The sequence below is a fragment of the Coturnix japonica genome, chromosome 13, assembly GCF_001577835.2.
Source record: "Coturnix japonica isolate 7356 chromosome 13, Coturnix japonica 2.1, whole genome shotgun sequence".
Taxonomy (NCBI): Eukaryota; Metazoa; Chordata; class Aves; order Galliformes; family Phasianidae; genus Coturnix; species Coturnix japonica.
The window spans coordinates 11,979,689-11,997,985 of record NC_029528.1 but is presented as its reverse complement, the minus strand read 5'-3'; the positions used below and the strand labels follow the sequence as shown (position 1 = coordinate 11,997,985).

General features: G+C 60.6%; 3 protein-coding genes across 3 annotated transcripts in view; all 3 read left to right on the top strand.

The window, feature by feature from the left end:
* The first annotated feature begins 78 nt into the window (after positions 1–78).
* Positions 79–6,172, top strand: DDX41 (DEAD-box helicase 41). The gene is made up of 17 exons (XM_015876035.2): positions 79–202; positions 282–380; positions 454–613; positions 696–770; positions 991–1,051; positions 1,665–1,801; positions 2,029–2,101; positions 2,272–2,425; positions 2,530–2,666; positions 2,899–3,061; positions 3,160–3,291; positions 3,470–3,541; positions 3,829–3,925; positions 4,175–4,324; positions 4,464–4,535; positions 4,787–4,897; positions 5,040–6,172. Exons 1-17 carry the CDS (start codon positions 179–181, stop codon positions 5,174–5,176), a joined length of 1,854 nt encoding a protein of 617 aa, XP_015731521.1. The 5' UTR covers positions 79–178; the 3' UTR covers positions 5,177–6,172.
* Positions 5,446–8,366, top strand: DOK3 (docking protein 3). The gene is given in 6 exon segments (XM_015876047.2): positions 5,446–5,751; positions 5,754–5,905; positions 6,859–7,149; positions 7,234–7,318; positions 7,408–7,580; positions 7,656–8,366. Coding segments are annotated over 6 exon segments (1,581 nt in total). The 5' UTR covers positions 5,446–5,477; the 3' UTR covers positions 8,262–8,366.
* An 8-nt stretch (positions 8,367–8,374) lies between these two features.
* PDLIM7 (PDZ and LIM domain 7) overlaps positions 8,375–18,297 on the top strand; it is a 20,766-nt gene continuing 10,843 nt past the window's right edge. Inside the window, 15 exon segments of the mRNA XM_015876046.1 lie at positions 8,375–8,483; positions 9,588–9,694; positions 12,204–12,355; positions 12,582–12,612; positions 14,110–14,126; positions 14,762–14,907; positions 15,157–15,193; positions 15,804–15,842; positions 15,954–16,099; positions 16,378–16,414; positions 16,928–16,966; positions 17,091–17,248; positions 17,518–17,554; positions 18,080–18,118; positions 18,238–18,297. Of these exon segments, the coding sequence (XP_015731532.1) occupies positions 9,590–9,694; positions 12,204–12,355; positions 12,582–12,612; positions 14,110–14,126; positions 14,762–14,907; positions 15,157–15,193; positions 15,804–15,842; positions 15,954–16,099; positions 16,378–16,414; positions 16,928–16,966; positions 17,091–17,248; positions 17,518–17,554; positions 18,080–18,118; positions 18,238–18,297 (1,043 nt within the window). The 5' untranslated portion in view covers positions 8,375–8,483; positions 9,588–9,589.

Here is an 18,297-nt window from a genome sequence, read left to right as displayed (position 1 = left end):
TCTGCTGCTTTGTTCGCCGGGCGGTTCGCGTTGTGCTGAACGCGTTGTGTCGAACTTTGTCCTCTGTGGGGACCCGTAGGGCAGCTTCTCCCGCGCGGAACGGGCCGACGCCATACTTGTTATATGTCACTTCCGGCTCGCCCGTTTTACATCCGGGTCAGCGGGGCTCCCGGGAGCCATGGAGCCGGGCGCGGAGCGGAAGGTGCAGGCCCGGCCCAGCCCGGCCGCTGACGGCCAGCCCCGGCTCCGCCACCCCCCGCTCACTGTGTGTCCCCCAACAGAGGCAGCGCGAGGAGGCGGCCGATGGATCCGACATGTCGGGGGAGGACGACGAGGACTATGTGCCCTACGTGCCGGTGAAGCAGCGCAAGCAGCAGATGGTAACGGAATAACGGGGTGACGGGGGTCGGGTCCGTCCCGGTGCCGCTCACTCACCGCACGGTTCTCGTCCAGCTGCAGAAGCTGCTGCAGATGCGGCGCAAGGTGGTGGCGGAGGAGGAACAGCGCGACAGCGGCAGCGAACAGCGAGGGGACGAGGATGACATCCCGCTGGGACCGCAATCCAACATCAGCCTGTTGGACCAGCACCAGCACCTCAAGGAGAAGGCCGAGGGTACGGCCGGTATTGGGGGGGCTGAGCTGGGGGCTGGGAGCACCGCGACACTGTGGGGTTGTTTGTTGTTACCTCTGCACAGCACGGAAGGAGTCGGCCAAGGAGAAACAGCTGAAGGAGGAGGAGAAGATCCTGGAGAGCGTGGCAGAGGGACGAGGTGAGAGCTGCCATCACTGTGTGCTCTGTGGGGATGGAGGAGGAGGTGACAGTGAGCATCCTCTGTTAGCAGCCAGCTGCCTGGCTGCGCTGGGGCTGTGCAGCTGCAGGCACCGAGCTCCAACAAGCTGTACCACATGTACTGCCTTGCTCTACTTGCTCTGCTCTCTGTGGGCATGGAGTCAGAGCTTGCACTGATCTTATTGGCTTTGTTTTTGCAGCTTTGATGTCAGTGAAGGAGATGGCGAAAGGCATTACATATGATGATCCGATTAAAACCAGGTGCGCTTTGCAGCGTGGGGGCTGTTTTTCCCAAAATATCACTTCCTTACAGCCGGCAGCAGCTGGGGGCCATACAGCCTGGGAGGAAAGAACTGCTCTGTGAGGCCATACAGCCTGGGCTGTATGTGAGTATGTGAGGCCATACTTCCTTGGCTTCCTGACTGCTTGCTACTCTATGTAAATTAAAAGACTGTGGAGTCACTTTGGATCTTATTACCCATGCAATAAGATTTATGTATGCATCTATGTAAAATGTGAAGGCTTGAGCTCAGTCTTCAGACAAAGAGAACAAGACTGGGAGAGCTCAGGGAGTTTGAGACGGTACCATGGAAATAACAAAGATGGGTCTAAATGATGTTGGCATGTTTTACCCATTATCTGTAGGCTGCTGTTGTCTATTGTATTGATGCTTCATACTTGGACCTTGGGGAGATGTTTGTTGTGTATGACTGGCTTGTGTCTGCTCATGTGCTCATGAAACCCCTTGAGGTCAATGTTTTCCTCTGTGGGATTTCAGAGCCCATTACGGAATTCTCATCTTCCTTTATTGGGTTTGCTGGCTCTGGAGCTCTGGAATGTTTTACACTCTGAACTTCCTCTGTTGATTTCTTAGCTGGAGAGCACCTCGTTACATCCTGGCCATGTCAGAGGCTCGGCACGATCGCGTGCGTAAGAAGTACCACATCCTTGTAGAGGGAGAAGGCATCCCACCTCCCATCAAGAGCTTCAAGGAGATGAAGTTTCCAGCAGGTGGGACCGAGGGTGGATTTTTCTGGGGAGACTCATGTCCAGCAGTGAGTGAAGCTGTTGGATCTGTAATGATCTGTTAGCAGTGTCCCAGCTTAAATTCACAACAGGGATTGTATCAGGTGGTTGCTGACCCAAGGGTCATTGCTCACTGGTCAGAGGGCTGTGGCTGAGAAATGAATTAGAGGGAAAGCAGGTTGTGAGTATGTGTATCCCGTGCTCTTTAACAGCGATCCTGAGGGGACTGAAGAAAAAAGGAATCCAGCAGCCAACACCTATACAGATTCAAGGCATCCCCACAATGTGAGTACTTTGTCCACGTCCCAGATTTAGGCAGTGTTTTTTTTGCTTCCAGCCCCACCCAGTAGCACCAACTGTGTGTTTCCCTCCACCCTCATTCACCCTGCTCAGATCTGGTGCACTGAGCCCTCCTTGTAATGCTCCTGCCCACCACTGGCCTGTTTCTCTGATAGCCTCTCAGGAAGGGATATGATTGGCATTGCCTTCACTGGTTCTGGGAAGACTTTGGTGTTCACCCTTCCAGTTATCATGTTCTGCCTGGAGCAAGAGAAAAGACTGCCATTCTCTAAGCGAGAGGGACCCTATGGACTCATCATCTGTCCTTCTGTGAGTTCTTGTGGGCACAGAGCGTGGGAGGAAGCTCACTGATGTTCAGTGACAGTTTCAGGTGCTCCCTGTGTGGAGAATTGAGGTGTTTTTTCTCTCTGCAGCGAGAGCTGGCCCGGCAGACCCATGGCATCATTGAGTACTACTGTCGCCTGCTGCAGGAAGACAGTCTGCCCCCACTGCGCTGTGCCCTCTGCATTGGGGGAATGTCTGTTAAGGAGCAGATGGAGACAATTAAACAGTGAGAACTTGTGGGGAGGGTCCTGTGGGGCTGAAACCTGGCTCTTTATTTCTAGCAGGGGACTGAGGGGTGGCACGTTAGCTGGGTGGCTGTGGGGAGGTATGGGGTGGAGCTGACGTGCCAGTTGGCTGTTATCAGCCCACAGCATGAGCTCTGTAAGCCCTTCTCTATACATTTCTGCTTAGGGAGAAATCTGAGTGCCTGACTGTGCCTTCCTTCTCTCATCCCACAGTGGTGTGCACATGATGGTGGCAACCCCTGGCCGCCTCATGGACCTGCTGCAGAAGAAGATGGTGAGCCTGGACATCTGCCGCTATTTGGCCTTGGATGAGGCTGACAGGATGATTGATATGGGCTTTGAGGGGGATATCCGCACCATCTTCTCCTACTTCAAGGTACTGGGCTGAGAAGATGTGGGCACCATATCGCTCAATCCCTGCACCCACCTTTGGATGAGCACTCAGTCCTTGCCCTTGCTTTGCTCCCTGTCTAGGGCCAGCGACAGACCCTTCTCTTCAGTGCAACGATGCCTAAAAAGATCCAGAACTTTGCTAAGAGTGCCCTGGTGAAGCCTATCACCATTAATGTTGGGCGAGCAGGTGCTGCCAGCCTGGATGTTGTGCAGGTGAGGTACTTGGGAGCTCCCCCTTACCACGTTGGAGGCCTGCATAGTTTGTGGGAGCAGCCAGTACCTCTCCCACAAGGACAGGCGTGCTTGGCCCTCCTTCCCTCTGGGTCATGGGATACCATGCACTGCTGGTTTCTCTGCTGTCGGCTTGAACCTTCTCTGTGCTTCTTCCTAGGAAGTGGAGTATGTGAAAGAGGAGGCCAAGATGGTGTACCTCCTCGAGTGCCTGCAGAAAACCCCACCTCCTGTGAGTAAATATCCTCCATCTGTTCCCGCAGTACATCTGGGGGCAGCACTGCAGCTCAGTAGCACAGGTATAGAGATGGAAGTGGGGATGCAGCTGTGATGCTGCCAGGCTGTGCCCTGTGCTGGGGTAGGTGAAGGAAGGAACTGTGTTTTGTGTATTTACAAGTCTTGGGCACAGAACTGTTGTGGCCTTTATTCAGCAAGAGGAAGTGGGTTTCTCTGGGGATTGTGCTTTTTGTCAACACATAAAAAAAGCCACTCTTACATGATATGTGTGTGTTGTGGCAGGTGCTGATCTTTGCGGAGAAGAAAGCAGATGTTGATGCGATCCACGAGTACCTTCTGCTCAAGGGAGTGGAAGCTGTGGCCATCCATGGAGGCAAAGGTTTGTGAGGGCACTGGGGAGGTGTGGTCCTGTCTGATCCCACTCCTTCCAGCTCTGTGTGTGAACATGGGAGGTCCTGGCACGTAGCTGTTTGTCACAGTGCTACTTAATCTGGGGAAAGGATGTATAGGTTTTCACATAGGAAGGGACTAAGCCATTTAATGCTCAGTTTTAAGGCCGTTGTGGTTGCTGCAAGAGGTAGGATTGGGAACTCTGATCCTGCTCATCTTCTGTGTTGGACGTTTACAGATCAGGAGGAACGGACAAAAGCCATTGAGGCCTTCCGAGATGGGAAGAAGGATGTTCTGGTTGCCACTGATGTTGCTTCTAAGGGCCTGGACTTCCCTGCCATCCAGCACGTCATCAACTATGATATGCCAGAGGAGATTGAGAACTACGGTGGGCATTGAGCCCAGCAGAGGCACTGAGGGAGCACAGCTGGGTGGCTGCAGGCCAGCAGGGCTGTGCACCCATCTTGGTGGTCGCAGGGGTGTCGTGTCGTATTCATTCAGGCCTGATCCTGTCTGTTTCTTTGCAGTTCACCGTATCGGGCGTACAGGTCGCTCAGGCAACACTGGTATTGCCACCACCTTCATCAACAAAGCCTGCGGTGAGAAACAGCAGGGACGGGGGGAGCCTGTGGGGTAGGCTGCAGCTGGGACAGAGAGCTGCTTCTGCTTGGGTGAGGGTGGTGTTTTCATGCTAGCAGGGATAAGTGATTATGGCTCATGGAGAGGAGGTGGGGACATGGGGCATTGCCACCCACCTGGGTGCTAGCTTCAGGGCCCAGCACATCATCCTTTGCTGCTCTTGTGTTGGGCTTCTGCTAGGACTGTATCTGATCTGCATCTCTGCCCCCAGATGAGTCAGTGCTCATGGACTTGAAGGCTCTGCTCCTGGAGGCGAAGCAGAAGGTGCCTCCTGTGCTCCAGGTGCTGCACTGTGGGGATGAGACCATGCTGGACATCGGAGGTGAGGGACCCTGAACTGGGATGGGGAACTTCTGCAGGGCTGTTAGAGTGATGTGGGTTGCAGACAGGGTCCCATCTCCCATCAATTCGTGCTCATGGGGTGACTCCTGTCTCCCTGCCTGATCTCCTTCCTCTCATTGCAGGTGAGCGGGGCTGTGCCTTCTGTGGTGGCCTGGGCCATCGCATCACTGACTGCCCTAAGCTGGAGGCGATGCAGACCAAGCAAGTCAGCAATATTGGCCGCAAGGACTACCTAGCCCACAGCTCTATGGACTTCTAGCCTGGGGGCTGTGCTGCTCGGTGCTCCCCTGCGCAGGACAGGAGTGGAGGTTGGCTGCTTCCCTTTGACCTGGGGTTCACTTTCCAAAACCCAGACCAACCCTGTACCAGAGGACTCTGTGCACATCTGTGGCCTGGTTTTTTTGGGACTGACAACAGCTCAGCCTTTCTGAGGTCTTGCCCTGGATGGAAGAGTGTGAAACTGTGCTGCAGCAGCCCAATACATCAGTGTCACACTGCTGTGAGGTGGTGGGGGAAACTCTATGTGGGGTGACTGGTTTGTGGCTGGTGGGCTGCTACCCATGCCTAGGGACTTCTGCCTAGCCCCTCCAAAGCTCCACAGTCTCCTTCCTCTCACCTTAATCTGTGCATCCTCAGCTGTTCTGTTAACAGCAGCAGTGCTCTGGTGCAGCCAGGGCCAAGCCAAGCACGCTGCACTTATGTCATGTGGTCTCCTGAGAGCTGCCTGTGCTCTCACAGTATGCGTTCTGCCCCACTGCCCTGCTGCAAGGGCTGGGCTGATAGACACCTCCTGTGGCCCAGCCTTTGCCTCTCATCCCACACACCAAAAAGGGGAAGTTCAGAGAGAAGGAAGTCTGCCCCATGCTTTGGCTGAAGCAGTCACATTTCTGTGCTGCCAGCAGCCCAAGCCCCAGAGCCCTGTGCTGGGCCCATGGAGAGACCAGTGAAGGATGGCATCCTCTATGTACAGCACCGCAAATTAGGAAAGGTAAAGGGCAGAGGGTGGGTTTGTGGCTGGATATCGGGTTTGTGCTGCTGGGCTGCTGCTTGGGTCCAGGCCTGAGCTTCCCTGCATCTGGGAAGGGGGTGAGCAGAGCTGGACCTCTTTGGACTCCAGCTTTAGTGTTGGTGCTCTCTCAATGCTGAGAGAGAGATCTGTGCAAGCACCAGCTTGTGCTCACCCCTATGGGCTGTGTCCTTGCTTGGTCATTGCATGATGTGCAATGAAACAATAAAGGTGTGTTACTGAGGCTCAGCTCTGTGTGTGTGGGAGCGGGGCAGCAGGGGGGTTGCTGGCTTGAACCTGGTCCTGGGGCAGCGCTGTGGGACAAGCGATGACTTTGTGTGCTTGGATCTGTGGGTACATTATGGGTGACATGATGGGTGACATGATGGCAGCCTCAGAGCTGGGTGTGCACAGTCTGGCTCCTGTTGGCCTTCTCAGCACAGAGCGCTCTGTGTGTCTGAGGCTACCTCTGGTGCACTAACAGAGCTGCTCCTACCTCAGTCTTAGAGCTGAAGCATGTAGCCCCCATGTGCATGGGGCCGGTGCTCTGCCGTGTGGGTGCCCCATGGGTATTTTGGGTGCTCTGCCACATCTATTTTCCAGGGCGGAGGCCCTGCTGTGCACTTGAGGTATGCGGGGGCTCGCAGCCCCTCCATCTCGTGATGGGCTGGGAAGGGACCGGTGCTGCAGAGCCTCCCATGGGAGGAAGCAGGCTGCAAGCTGCAGGGCCTGGCTGCGTGTGGCAGATGCGAGCTGCCAGCAGGAGCACAGCAGCTCAAAATGGCTTTCATTTGCATGGCGGTCCAAGTGAGAACAGCTTGCTGTGCCCTGCACAGTGCGCAGCCTCGCAGGCAGAGACCCCTGCGTGGCCATTCGTGGACATGGCAGCCGGCTCCTGCTCTCCCTTTTCCCACACATCCATACCTTCATTCTAGCGGACCTGGAGGAAGATCCGAGTGCAGCTGTTTGCTGCCAGCCCCTTTGGTGTGTCCCGCATGGAGCAGTTTGATGTGCGGGATGGCGGCACACTGCCTGACACCTCCCTGCAGCGCTGCGCCCGCCGTGTCATCCGCCTGTCCGACTGTGTCTCCGTTGGCCCCATGGGCACTGAGAGCTGCCCCAAAGCCACCTCTGCCTTCTACCTCACCACCACGGAGAAGAACTACGTGCTGGCAGCTGAGCAGCGGGAGGAGTGGATCGAGCAGCTCTGCCTGTTGGCCTTTCAGGTACCCCCTGCATCCTGCTGCTGCTCCAGGCCAGGAGGATGAGGGTGCTGGGGGGGGGGCAATGCTAACCTCCTTCTGTTCCAGGGCAAAGAAGCAGCACAGAGCAGCAGCACCGGGCTGCAGCCCATCCCTATGGAGGAGAACTGCCTCTACTCCTCGTGGCAGGACTGTACGTGCTGCAGTAGGGCTGGGGGTGGTGGGGGAGCTTCCCACTGTGTGTGCAGCAGGGCTGACCCCGTCCTCACTCTGCTCCCACAGTGATGGAGTTCCCGGTGCTGGTGCTGAGGACGGAGGCAGCCGCTCGCTGTGAGCTGCAGGGGCAGTACGTGCTGGCAGCCCAGCCCCACGGCCTGGCGCTGAAGGATGCGCAGTCGCAGCAGCCCCTGCTCACCTGGCCCTACTCGTTCCTCCGCAAATTCGGCCAAGATCAGGTACGTGCACCCTGCCCGGGGCCTCCACCTGCTGCTGGCAGGTGCCAGCCCCTCACCCTGCCCCCCTCCCTGCAGAACATCTTCTCCTTCGAGGCCGGACGCCGCAGTGATTCGGGTGAGGGCACCTTCACCTTCAGCACCCCACGAGCCCCCGAGCTGTGCCGGGCCGTGGCCGCCGCCATCTCCTGCCAGCAGCAGGACCAGGAGAACCAGCTGTCCGTGCCAGGCCTCAGCAACCAGCCCGCGGGGGCAGAGGCTGAAGCCCCCCAGCACAGCGCAGTGCTGGGGCAGGCACAGCCGGGCTCACACTCGTATCCATCACCGAACCCTCTCAGCTTCCCCAGCGTGGAGGCTGCCGGCCCCATCGTGTACGCGTCCATCGCGCGGGGCCAACAGCCGCACTCGGTGCCGTGCCCCGGGCAGCCGCTCCCCGAGCATCTCTATGAGAACATCTCGGCCCAGCCTCGGCCTGCGGCCAACGAGGGCGATGCGGAGGGAGGGCGCTGGGCGCTGGGCTCCCGCCAGGCCCCCGAGGGTCACAGCAGCGAGTCCGCCGTGCCATACCCGGCCAGACAGCGCTGGGGGCCGGGAGGGAGCGGGGTTGGAGCGGAGGAGCGGCCCAAAGCTCAGCGCACCCTGCGGGCCAAGCTGGGCCGGCTGCTGAGCCGGGAGCGGGAATAAAGGCCGAGCTCCGCCCGGCACCGCGCCCGGCCGCCAGGGGGCGCCACCACAGCTCCGCCATTGGTGTGACCGAGCGGCGGCCCCGCCCCGCCCGCTGCTCTATAAGCTCGCGCCGGTCCGGGAGGGGGCGGTGCCCGAGTTCGAGTCCCGCGGCTGCCGCGCTCCGTTCGCCCGTTGCGGAGCGACCCGCTCGGCCCCGCAGCGCCGGGAGCACCACGGGGGGTGAGTGCGGGACGGAGCGGGGCGGAGCGGGACCGGGACTGAGAGCGGGGTGTTGGGCGGGAGGGGAAGGGAATTGCTCGGGGCGGGGGAGAACGAGGCGGTGCGGGGCGGGGGGCTGGGTGCGGTAACGGGCCGCCGTGGGGCAGGGCGGGGGTCGGGCTGTGGCTGCGGGACGCGGTGACCGCACGGGACGCGGTTCTGCCCATCCCTCGATACCGGGCACAGCCCCCGCCGGGGGGGGCTTCATCTCGGCCCTACAGAGCAGCCCCCGGCCCGGAGCTGCCGCAGCCCTCGGAGCGGGGCGGCCCGGCGGGGCTGAGCGGCCGCTCCGTGCTGGGGAATGTCTGACACGCAGCCTGCACCCAGCGAGCGGGGAGCTGCGGGTGTCAGCTTACACGCCTTATATAGACCGGGACGGGCCGGGGGGAGCGGGGGCACGCCGGGCTCCGGCCTCGCAGCTTCCCCGTCCCGTCGGGGCACCGGGAGGTGCCGCAGAGCCGGGCCTTTAACGCCACGTAGGGCTCGGAAGGGCTCCGCGGTTCCCTTAGGCGAGGTAGAGCCGCGTGCCCCGCGCCCGGCCGGCTGACAGCTGTCAGTGTGAGCGGGGAGCAGCCATCCCTCCTGCCCGGAGCCCTGCGGACATGGGCTCACACCCACATACAGCTGCTCCACCAGCTGCTGCTGCTGCAGCCCAGCTGCTGTGCCAGGCTGCTCCATTGGCAGCGTGCTGCTGTGCTGCTGTGCTGCTCACCCGGCAAAACGCCTCCGGCTGCTGCCATCCCTCCGTGCTGCTGCCTCTCTGCAGCCTCGATTAGCTCCTAGCAGCTCCAGGTTCCCTAACATGGCTTCAAGGCAGAGTCTGTCCCAGGCTTGGGATGGCAGAGTCTTACTCTGTCTGTTTCTCTGGCCCCTCGGCTCCAACGCCCCTTAGGAGATGCTGATGGATGTGGGGTGCGTCCCTAAGCACGCTGTGGGATGGTCGGGGTGGAGCTCCTGCTGGCACTGTCTCCTCCTGCCCAATCCTGCTGGGCCCCCTCCTCGCCTGCTCTCCGTGTCATTCCCATGCAGCGTAACGTCAGGATCACACCCTATTCCATTTTGCAGAGATGGGCGAGATGGAGTCCTATAAGGTGATGCTGAACGGGCCGGCGCCCTGGGGGTTCCGGCTGCAGGGAGGGAAGGACTTCAGCATGCCGCTCTCCATCTCCAGGGTAAGAGCTGCCGAGAGCCGGTATCGCCCACCCTCCTCCTGTCCGTGGGTGGGAAGCTGCAGCCGTGTCCAAGCAGCTGAGGCAGAGCTGTACAGGGGTCATGAGCAAGCAGGGCCTTGAAGCACTGGTTCTCACTCTGCTCGGCCCCCTTAGAGCCACCCCAGCTCCTTATCAGCTCTGGTTTGGCTGCAGAGTGTGTGCTGGGGGTGTTCCGGGCAGGGAACTGCAGCAGCGATGTGAAATGCTGTGCAGGCTCCTCGGTGTCATGGGGTGGTGGGAGGCAGGGGGGCCTCTTCCAGAGCCAGCCCAGTGTATGGGCAGCTCTGTGTGTGTGTGAGCTGTGGGACTGGCCTGGTCTGCACCACCATTCCAGGCTCAGTGCCTCAGGGCCAGCTCTGTGCGGGTACTCTGCCTGATGCTGCACTCCCACTGGTCCTGGGACAGGTCCTATCCATAAAGCCAGATTGCTTCTGGAGCAGGGACGTGCACAAGATGTGCTGCCAGCTGCTTACATCTGGGGCACCCAGTGGGAGCTTCTGGTGTGATGCTTCCCCACGTTGAGGCTGTCTCTTGGGTTGGTGTGTCTCCCCGTCCTCGGGTGGCCTGCACCGCGGGTGCTCACAGCAGCTCCAGCTGCAGAATTGCCTTATAAGCCTTGGAATGTGTCTGCACCGCCCGTGCTGCTGACGCTGGGGCAGCTGGCACAGGGCTGTGGCTCTGAGCACAGCGTGGGGCCTGCCCCATGCACTGTGTGCCCATCCCAGGTCACGGGTCTCTGCAGCACCCACCCCAGGGGCACCGTTCGAGGCCGGAGTCACCCACTGTGCTGCCCTGGGGCCAACCAATCTTTGCAAGAAACAGAGACGGCTTCAGCGAGTTTATTCTCTAAAAAATGTTTCTCTTGGCTGCAAGCCAGGGCTTAACAAAGGGTCTGATCAGACCGAGGAGCCTCCGAGAGCTCGGGGCTGGGGCCTCATGGAGCAGCAGCGACGTGCATGCAGGCCAGCCCCGCTGCAGGGCCTGGGGAGATGCCGCCAGCAAGGCAGGGCTCTGCAGGGTCCCAGCAGCTCGGCTGCACAGGAAGGATGCTCCCCTGTGCCTGCCCGACACACCTTGATGGTGTATTGGGAGCCCTGGATGGGGGCGTCCAGCCGTGGTGGCACTCCAAGGTGTGAGGACAAAGGCCCAGCTGGGCGGAGAGGCCAGGAAGGAAGCTGTGACTGGTGGGGCTGGGCAGGAGCCCCAGCCCACGGTGCAGGAAACGGGAAGGCTGGAGCAGCTCCTGGCTGGGATCTGTTGAGCTGGCACCTGCCGAAGGGCTTTCCTGGCGAGCCTGGGTGCGGCGGCGTGACGCAGCCTGCCATGCTCCCCCCTGCCCAGGCAGCCCTGTGAAAACCTCTCCCAGCTCCTGCTGCTGCCTCCAAACCCATCCTGCTTCCCAAGCCCAGGGGCAGCAAGATGGGGCTTGCAGGAGTGGCCGGGAACCGGCCAGAGCTGCTTGCTGCCTCCAGCATCCTTCTGTGCCAGGTAGTGCCAGGGGTCCTGCAGGGTGTGCTGCGTCCCTCTGGGAATAGCTGTGGATCTGGGGTACCTGGTGCTGTGCTCGGGGTGGGCCGGGCTCTGTGCATGGGCAGGGAGGGCCGTGATGCTCAGCTGCAGGGATTTTCCAGCCCTCTGACAGTGCTGGGAATCTGGCTCGCTCCTTTTATGTTCATGTCGAACAGGGCTTGAGGAAATACTTGGTCTGAATCCAAACGCCTCGAGTTGTTCTGTGCTGGAGAAGCAGGAATGGCTGTGGCCTGCCCACGTCTGTCTGTCTAAGTGTCTGTCTGTCGATACCTGAGAGCTGTGTGCAGTGGTGCTGGGGCTCTGCACATCTCCAGCAGAAGTGTGGGTGTCCGGGGGTGATCCAGGCATATCCCAGCCCCATTGCTGGGCTGCGTGAAGGAAACAGACGGGACAGGAACACAGCCTTGCTAGGAGATACAGGGGGCTCCCCCCACGCTGGTGAAGTCTGGGAGCATGCCTGTGGTTTGCAGCCCGTGGGGTGAGCTGTGGGCTGCATGACAGGCCCTGACTCACCCTGCTCGCTTCCTGCCCCGGGACCCTGGGGCCGGCTCCATGACCTCCTACTGCAGCTGAACCAGCCCAGCCTTTGCTGCTGGGCATCGCCTCAGAACGCCTGGCCTATCCCCTGGCTGCCTGCAGGGATGGTGCTGGTTCTGTCCCCGGGGTGCTGTGCTGTTGCCTGGTGCCTGGAGCAAGGCTCAGCTGCTACAAGGAGAGAGAGGCTCTCTGGGATAACAAACTGGAGAACACACGGTGCTCTGGGGGTCCCTGCATCAGGCCCAGTGTGTTTGGGCTGCGGTGGCACTGTGCTACGGGAGCTGGTGGGTAATGGGGTTAGGAGCTTAGGGGGTGTGCCCAGTGGCTCTCTCTGTGGCTCTCAGGGGCCACAGGAGCATCCCTTCATCTACTGCCAGTTTCCCTGATGCTCTTTGTCCTGCAGCTGACTCCAGGTGGAAAGGCTGCCCAGGCCGGCGTGGGAGTGGGCGACTGGGTGCTGTACATTGACGGGGAGAGCACCAGCACCATGACACACATCGAGGCCCAGAACAGGATCCGCGCATGCGGGGACAGGCTCTGCCTCACCCTGAGCAGGTAGGATGTGTGGGTCCTGGAAACTTATGGGGCTGGTGTTGCTGGAATGAAGCTGTGGCCCTGCTCCCATTACCACCCCGAGCCCATCAGCAGCAGCCCCAGCTTTAAGCCGTCACCTCTGACTGTGGGGCAGTGCTGCCTGGTTGCAGCTCCTCAGCATCAGCATGTCAGCCAGGATGGATGCTGGGCACGTGCAACATCTGCCTCACTGTGTCCTCTCTTGCAGATCCCAGAACCACCTGGGGAAGCCGCAGAAGGTAGGTGTTGCTCCAGCGCTGCTGGCGGCTGCTCAGCCCTGGGCTGGGGGTGGGGAAGGCTCTGAGCTTACCCGGAGGAGCGGACTTTGCTCCTGGGACTCAAGGGCTTCTTGGGGACCGGGGTGTATTTTGGAAGGCTCGCAAATTCCCTGCATGTATGGCAGCTGCAGCACAGCCTTTGGGCCCCACGTTCGCTAGTGCTGGAGCTTGCTCTCACGTGGGGAGACAGGGCTGGGGCCAGTGGCTCCTGGACAGAAGCCACTTGCATGCTTTCTGCTTTGTGCCTTGGGATGGTTGTGAGCAGCATGAGTGCATGCAGAGCCCCACCACGGGGCACTTACTAATCCTCAGGCTGAGTTTGCAGCTCGGTGTCCCTGGGCTGGATGCCCTGCAGAGAGGGGACCTGGCTGGCAGAGCCACACGTGCTATCAGTGTCCACGTGTCACTGCAAGGCTCTGTGGGCAAGAATGGGTCCAGCTTTCCCACCCTGCCGTGCTGCCCGGCCCAGCGCTGCCCCTTGCATGCTGCTTGACGTGTGAGCCCGTGTCTGTGTGTTTTGTCTCGCTCAGGACTCACTCCCCTGCTCTGAGCCCCCGAAATATAACTTCGCTCCCAGCACCGCCCTCAACAAAACAGCTCGGCCCTTCGGGGCCGGCTCGCCTCCGAACCCACGGCCCGGGCTGGTGACGAAACCTGTGACGTACGTGCCCCTGGCGCCCGCCTGCACCCCCCAGCACAATGGGTATGTTGCTGTCCATGTCGCTCCCCAAGAATAGCAGGGAGCCCGCTGCTCAGCCCTGCTGCACCTTGCATGCCAGGCACCTGTGGGTGGGAGTGGGCTGTGGTGCCCGTGCTGAGGTGCTGAGACTGAACAATAGGAATGTCACACGTAGGGATGCACATATATGCCGCCTCCTTGCTCGGGGCTGTGTCCTGCTCTGGCCTTTGGGCAGCCCTGCAGGGCATGGCGCAGCAGCTGGAGCAGGATGCTCGCTGTTATCTGTGCCAGCCCTGCGACAAGGGGCAGGAAGGCTGTGGCTGCAGTCAGCAGCACCAGCCCAGGGCTGCAGCACAGGGCTGCCAGGGCATGCTGGGCAAGGAGAAGCCGCAGAGCCCTGCACAGCGCTGCCCAAGCCAGCCCTGAACCCTGCGTGGAGGCTGCAGTCTGCACACTGTGTGCTGTGCTGCTGTGTGCCCAGCCTGCTGCTGCTCCTGGCCACAGGACCCTGGAGCTGGTCAATGGGGGACACGGTTCTGGCTGTTCTCTGTGCCCAGGCCTGTTTTGGGGGAGCTGAGGACGGCATGATCTGGTTTGTTGGTGACTGCCCCTGCAGCCCACTGTGCTCCCAGCCCTGGGTGAGATGGGCCTGCATCGCAGGGGCAGGGGGAGCGGTGAAGGCTGTAGGTGAGCTCTGGAAACTTCTTGGGTTCTGTGGGTCTAATTTCACTTTCCTTCTCTTTCTTTCTTTTCTCCCTTTCTCTTTCCCTCTCCTACAGGTGCAGAGCCTTGACAAGTCAGTAAGCCTTTTGCCTGCTCTCTCTAGCCTTCCTGCATGCCTCTTGCCCTGTTAGTGACCCACTGGTGCCCTGTTGTCCTGGTGCAGGGTTAGTTAGCCCAGAGGCTCAGTGTCCCCAGGCTGACAGTCCCTGGCTGCAAGCTGTCCTTAGCCTGCAGTGCCAGTGCTGCCCAGTGCTTCTGACAGTGAGGGCATCAGGGTGTCCTTACAACAGGTCCCTCTCCAGCACAAGAAAGGCTGTGCTGTGCCGGCATCATCAGTGCTTATTGGGTACCATGCAGCTTTCCTGCATGTGATTTGGATCTTGGCTTACCCTTGCCCCGTTATCTCTCCTCCTGGCCTTTATGGCTGGCTGACCTCAAATTGCAGAGATGGGAAATCTGCCCTGAAAAGACATCCTTAATGGCCCCTTCCTTCAGTGTGGGTTGGGGAGGAGGGCAATGTGTGATTTGTCAAATGTGTGCTGTCACGCCACTGCTGTGAGCTTGAAGAGGTGTGGGGTGGCCCCACATGGTGGGGGGGATGCTGTGGGGATCCATGTGGGTCTGTGGGGCAGTGGTGTGTGCCAATCCCTGTGCCACCAGGCAGGGGCAAGATGGTGCCAGCTGAGCACCTGCCCCTGTTGCTCACAGGAAACCACAGGAGCACCCCACTTCCCCCAAATATGACCCCAGCAAGTTGCACCTGATCGAGGACTCTGAGGACTGGCAGCCCCGCAACACCAGCACCCAGTCCCGCTCCTTCCTCAAACTGGCCCAGCTGACGGGCACAGACAGCTGTAAGTCCCTGCGGGTCTGGGGCTGCCTGTGGGTTCCTGGAGCCAACCTGGCTCAGGGGTGAGGTAACACAACGCTCTGACTGCAGTGGCCCTGTGTGTGGTGTGGGCCATGCGGGGGCACACAGTGATGCCTGGGGTGCCGGTGTGGGGGAAGCAGGGAGGGGTGCCCAGTCCTCGTCCCTTCGTGCTGTGTGGGGCTGTGCTGCTGCCAACTGACTCTGTCTCCTCCTTTTTCCCCACTGTGCTCAGTTGAGGACCACGAGGATGAGCTGGTTAGGAAGCCCAGGTAAGGGGCGGCACAGGGTGCAGCACGGCTCCTGGCTATGGGGCTGCAGGGCTGGGGCTCGACCCCTCCCACGGTTGGCCTCTTACTCATGGCTGGTGGCGAGTGCAGCTCCTGTCCTCTGCTGTCCTGTCCTGTCGCCTCCTGCTCCCTATCCCTCTCTATCCTTTCCCTCTCTCCAGAGCTGAGGTGTTCACGGAGCTGCAGCACCCGCACTGCTCTCGCCTTTGCGATGGGCACTGCCAGCACTGGGCCACAGCTGGGACAGTCCTGTTATGAGGGTCCTGCCCGGGCACTGTGCTGCTGCTGACCCCAGTCTGGGCATCCCCAGCAGGACCCTGGGCACTGTTGGCACTGGGGAGGCCAAGCTGCAGATGCAGCGGGTTGGTGGGGCCTGCTGACACTGGTGTGGCCGGACTGCTGCTGTTGGGAGGTACTGGGCTTTGTCTGGGCCATGGGTACAAGGTGCTGTGACTGTGGTGTGGGGCTGGAGGGGAGCTGGAGTGGGGCAAGTGCTGCTGGCGTCACTTTGGGGCTGGAGATGAGCCATGGGGATGCTCCATGCTGCGTACTGTGGATTTACCCTCGCATCGCCGTTTTCTCGCCGCCACAGGGGTCCACGTGTGTCATTTTGGGGTACAGAGGAGGAGTGGTGAGTGCTGGGCTGTAACAGAGGTTGATGTGGGTTCTGCCCAGTGCTGGCAGCTTGACAGGGCCATGTTCAGGTCAGTGCTGGCTGAGTGCCTGCCCCTGTTGGTCTCAGGCAATCTGTGCACCCCCCTGGCACCCCTGCGTGTGACCCGGGCAAGCTGCGGCTGATGGAGGATGCTGAGGACTGGCAGCCCCGCACCGGCACCTCCCAGTCCCGCTCCTTCCGCAAACTGGCCCGGCTGACGGGCACTGATGGCCGTAAGTCCCTGCGGGTCTGGGGCTGCCTGGAGCTGCCTGTGGTTGTGGGTCGAGGTGGCACCGGGCTGTGGCCGTGATGGCCCCACGTTATCCCTGTGTGTGGTGCAGGCTGTGTGGGGCCGTGGGGGCCCTGATGGGCTGTGGGCTGTGTGTGGGCACACAGTGATGCTGGTGTGGGGGAAGCAGGAAGGGGTGCCCTGTCCCCGGCCCTTTGTGCTGTGTGGGGCCGTGCTGCCGCCTAATGATTCTGTCTCCTCCTTTCTCCTTACTGCACTCAGTTGAGGACCACGAGGATGAGCCAGTTAGGAAGCCCAGGTAAGGAGCAGGCAGCTCCTGTCTGTGCTGTCCTGTCCCGTCACCTCCTGCTCTGTCCCTTTCTGTCCTTTCCATCCCTAGAGCTGAGGTGCTCACAGAGCCACAGCACCCGCACTGCGCTCTCTATCTCTGTGTTGGACCACAGCTGTGACCATCTCATTGTGATGGTCCTTCCCCAGGCTCTGCAGTGCCTCTGTCACCAGCCAACGTGCCCTGATGCTGGGCTGTCCCTGGCAGGACCCCGGGCACTGCTGGTGCTGGGGTGGCTGAGCTGCACCACAGCATCCCAGCCATGGCACCCTGTTGGGTCTGGTGGCATTGCACAGCCTGGCTGGGGATGTTGGGAGGTGTGCAGCAGCACTGGAAGCTCGGCTCATTTGGGTTTGTGGTGGCTTGTATGGAGCAAGTGCTGCCAGCATAGCTGGGCTCAGAGATCAGTGGGGTGAGCATGAGCTGTAGGAAATGCCAAGTGCCAGACATTTACCATCGTGCCGCCATTTTCTTGCACTGTAGAGATGCCCGTGGGTCGTTCTGTGGTACGGAGGAGCAGTGGTGAGTGCTGGGCTGTGCCAGGGCTTGGTGTGTGCTGGGCCCTTGGCCATGGCTGCCCTGTGCTGGCAGCTGGGCAGTGCAGGGTCGGCTGGGTGCCAGCTCAGTGCCTGCCTGTCGCTCACAGGCAGCCCCCACCCCACGTGGAGCCCCCCACCACCCCTGCGTGTGACCCGGGCAAGCTGAGGCTGATGGAGGACGCTGAGGACTGGCAGCCCCGCACCGGCACCTCCCAGTCCCGCTCCTTCCGCAAACTGGCCCGGCTGACGGGCACTGATGGCCGCTGTAAGTCCCTGTTGGTCTGGGGCTGCCTGGAGCTGCCTTTGGTTGTGGGTTGAGTTAATTCCAGGTTGTGGCTGTGATGGCCCCATGTTGTCCCTGCATACAATGTGGGTCCATGCAGGCCCTGATGGGCTGTGGGCTGTGTGTGGGCACACAGTGATGCTGGTGGGGGGGAAGCAGGAAGGGGTGCCTGGTCCCCGTCCCTTTGCGCTGTGTGGGGCCATGCTGCCACCTAATGATTCTGTCTCCTCCTTTTTCCCTGCTGCACTCAGTTGAGGACCACGAGGATGAGCCAGTTAGGAAGCCCAGGTAAGGAGCAGGCAGCTCCTGCCCGCTGCTGTTGTGGTCCTGTCACCTCCTGCTCTGTCCCTCTTTGTCCTTTCCCTCTCTCTAGAGCTGAGGTGCTCACAGAGCCACAGCACCCGCACTGTGCTCACCTCTGCAATGGGCAGAGCTGTGACTGTCTCATTGTCAGCGTCCTGCCCGGGCACCACATTGGTGTTGTCCCCTGTCACTGTGCTCTGATGCTGGGCTGTCCCCAGTCTGGGCATCCCAGGCAGGACCCTGGGCACTGCTGGCATCAGGGAGGCTGCGCTGCACTGTGGCATCCCAGACACAGTGGGTTGCTGGGGTCTGGTGGCACTGGCAAAGCCAGGACAGCACTGTGACATGATGCAAGGGAGCCTGTGGGGCTCTGTAGTGGCTGACATGGAGAGCGTGCTGCCGGCATCTTGACTGGGGTCAGGCGTCCATGGAGCTGGGGTCAGCTCTGCAGAGCTCTCCACACCATGTACCAGTGATTTACTATTGTGCCGCCATTTTCTTGCACTGCAGAGATGCCCGCGGGTCGTTCTGTGGTACGGAGGAGCCGTGGTGAGTGCTGGGCTGTGGCAGGGCTTGGTGTGTGTTGGGCCTTGGTCAGCACTGCCCCATGGCTCTGGGTGGGCAGTGCAGGGTCAGATCAGCTGAGCCCCTGCCCCTGTCACTCACAGGCAGCCCCCACCCCACGTGGAGCCCCCCACCACCCCTGCGTGTGACCCGGGCAAGCTGCG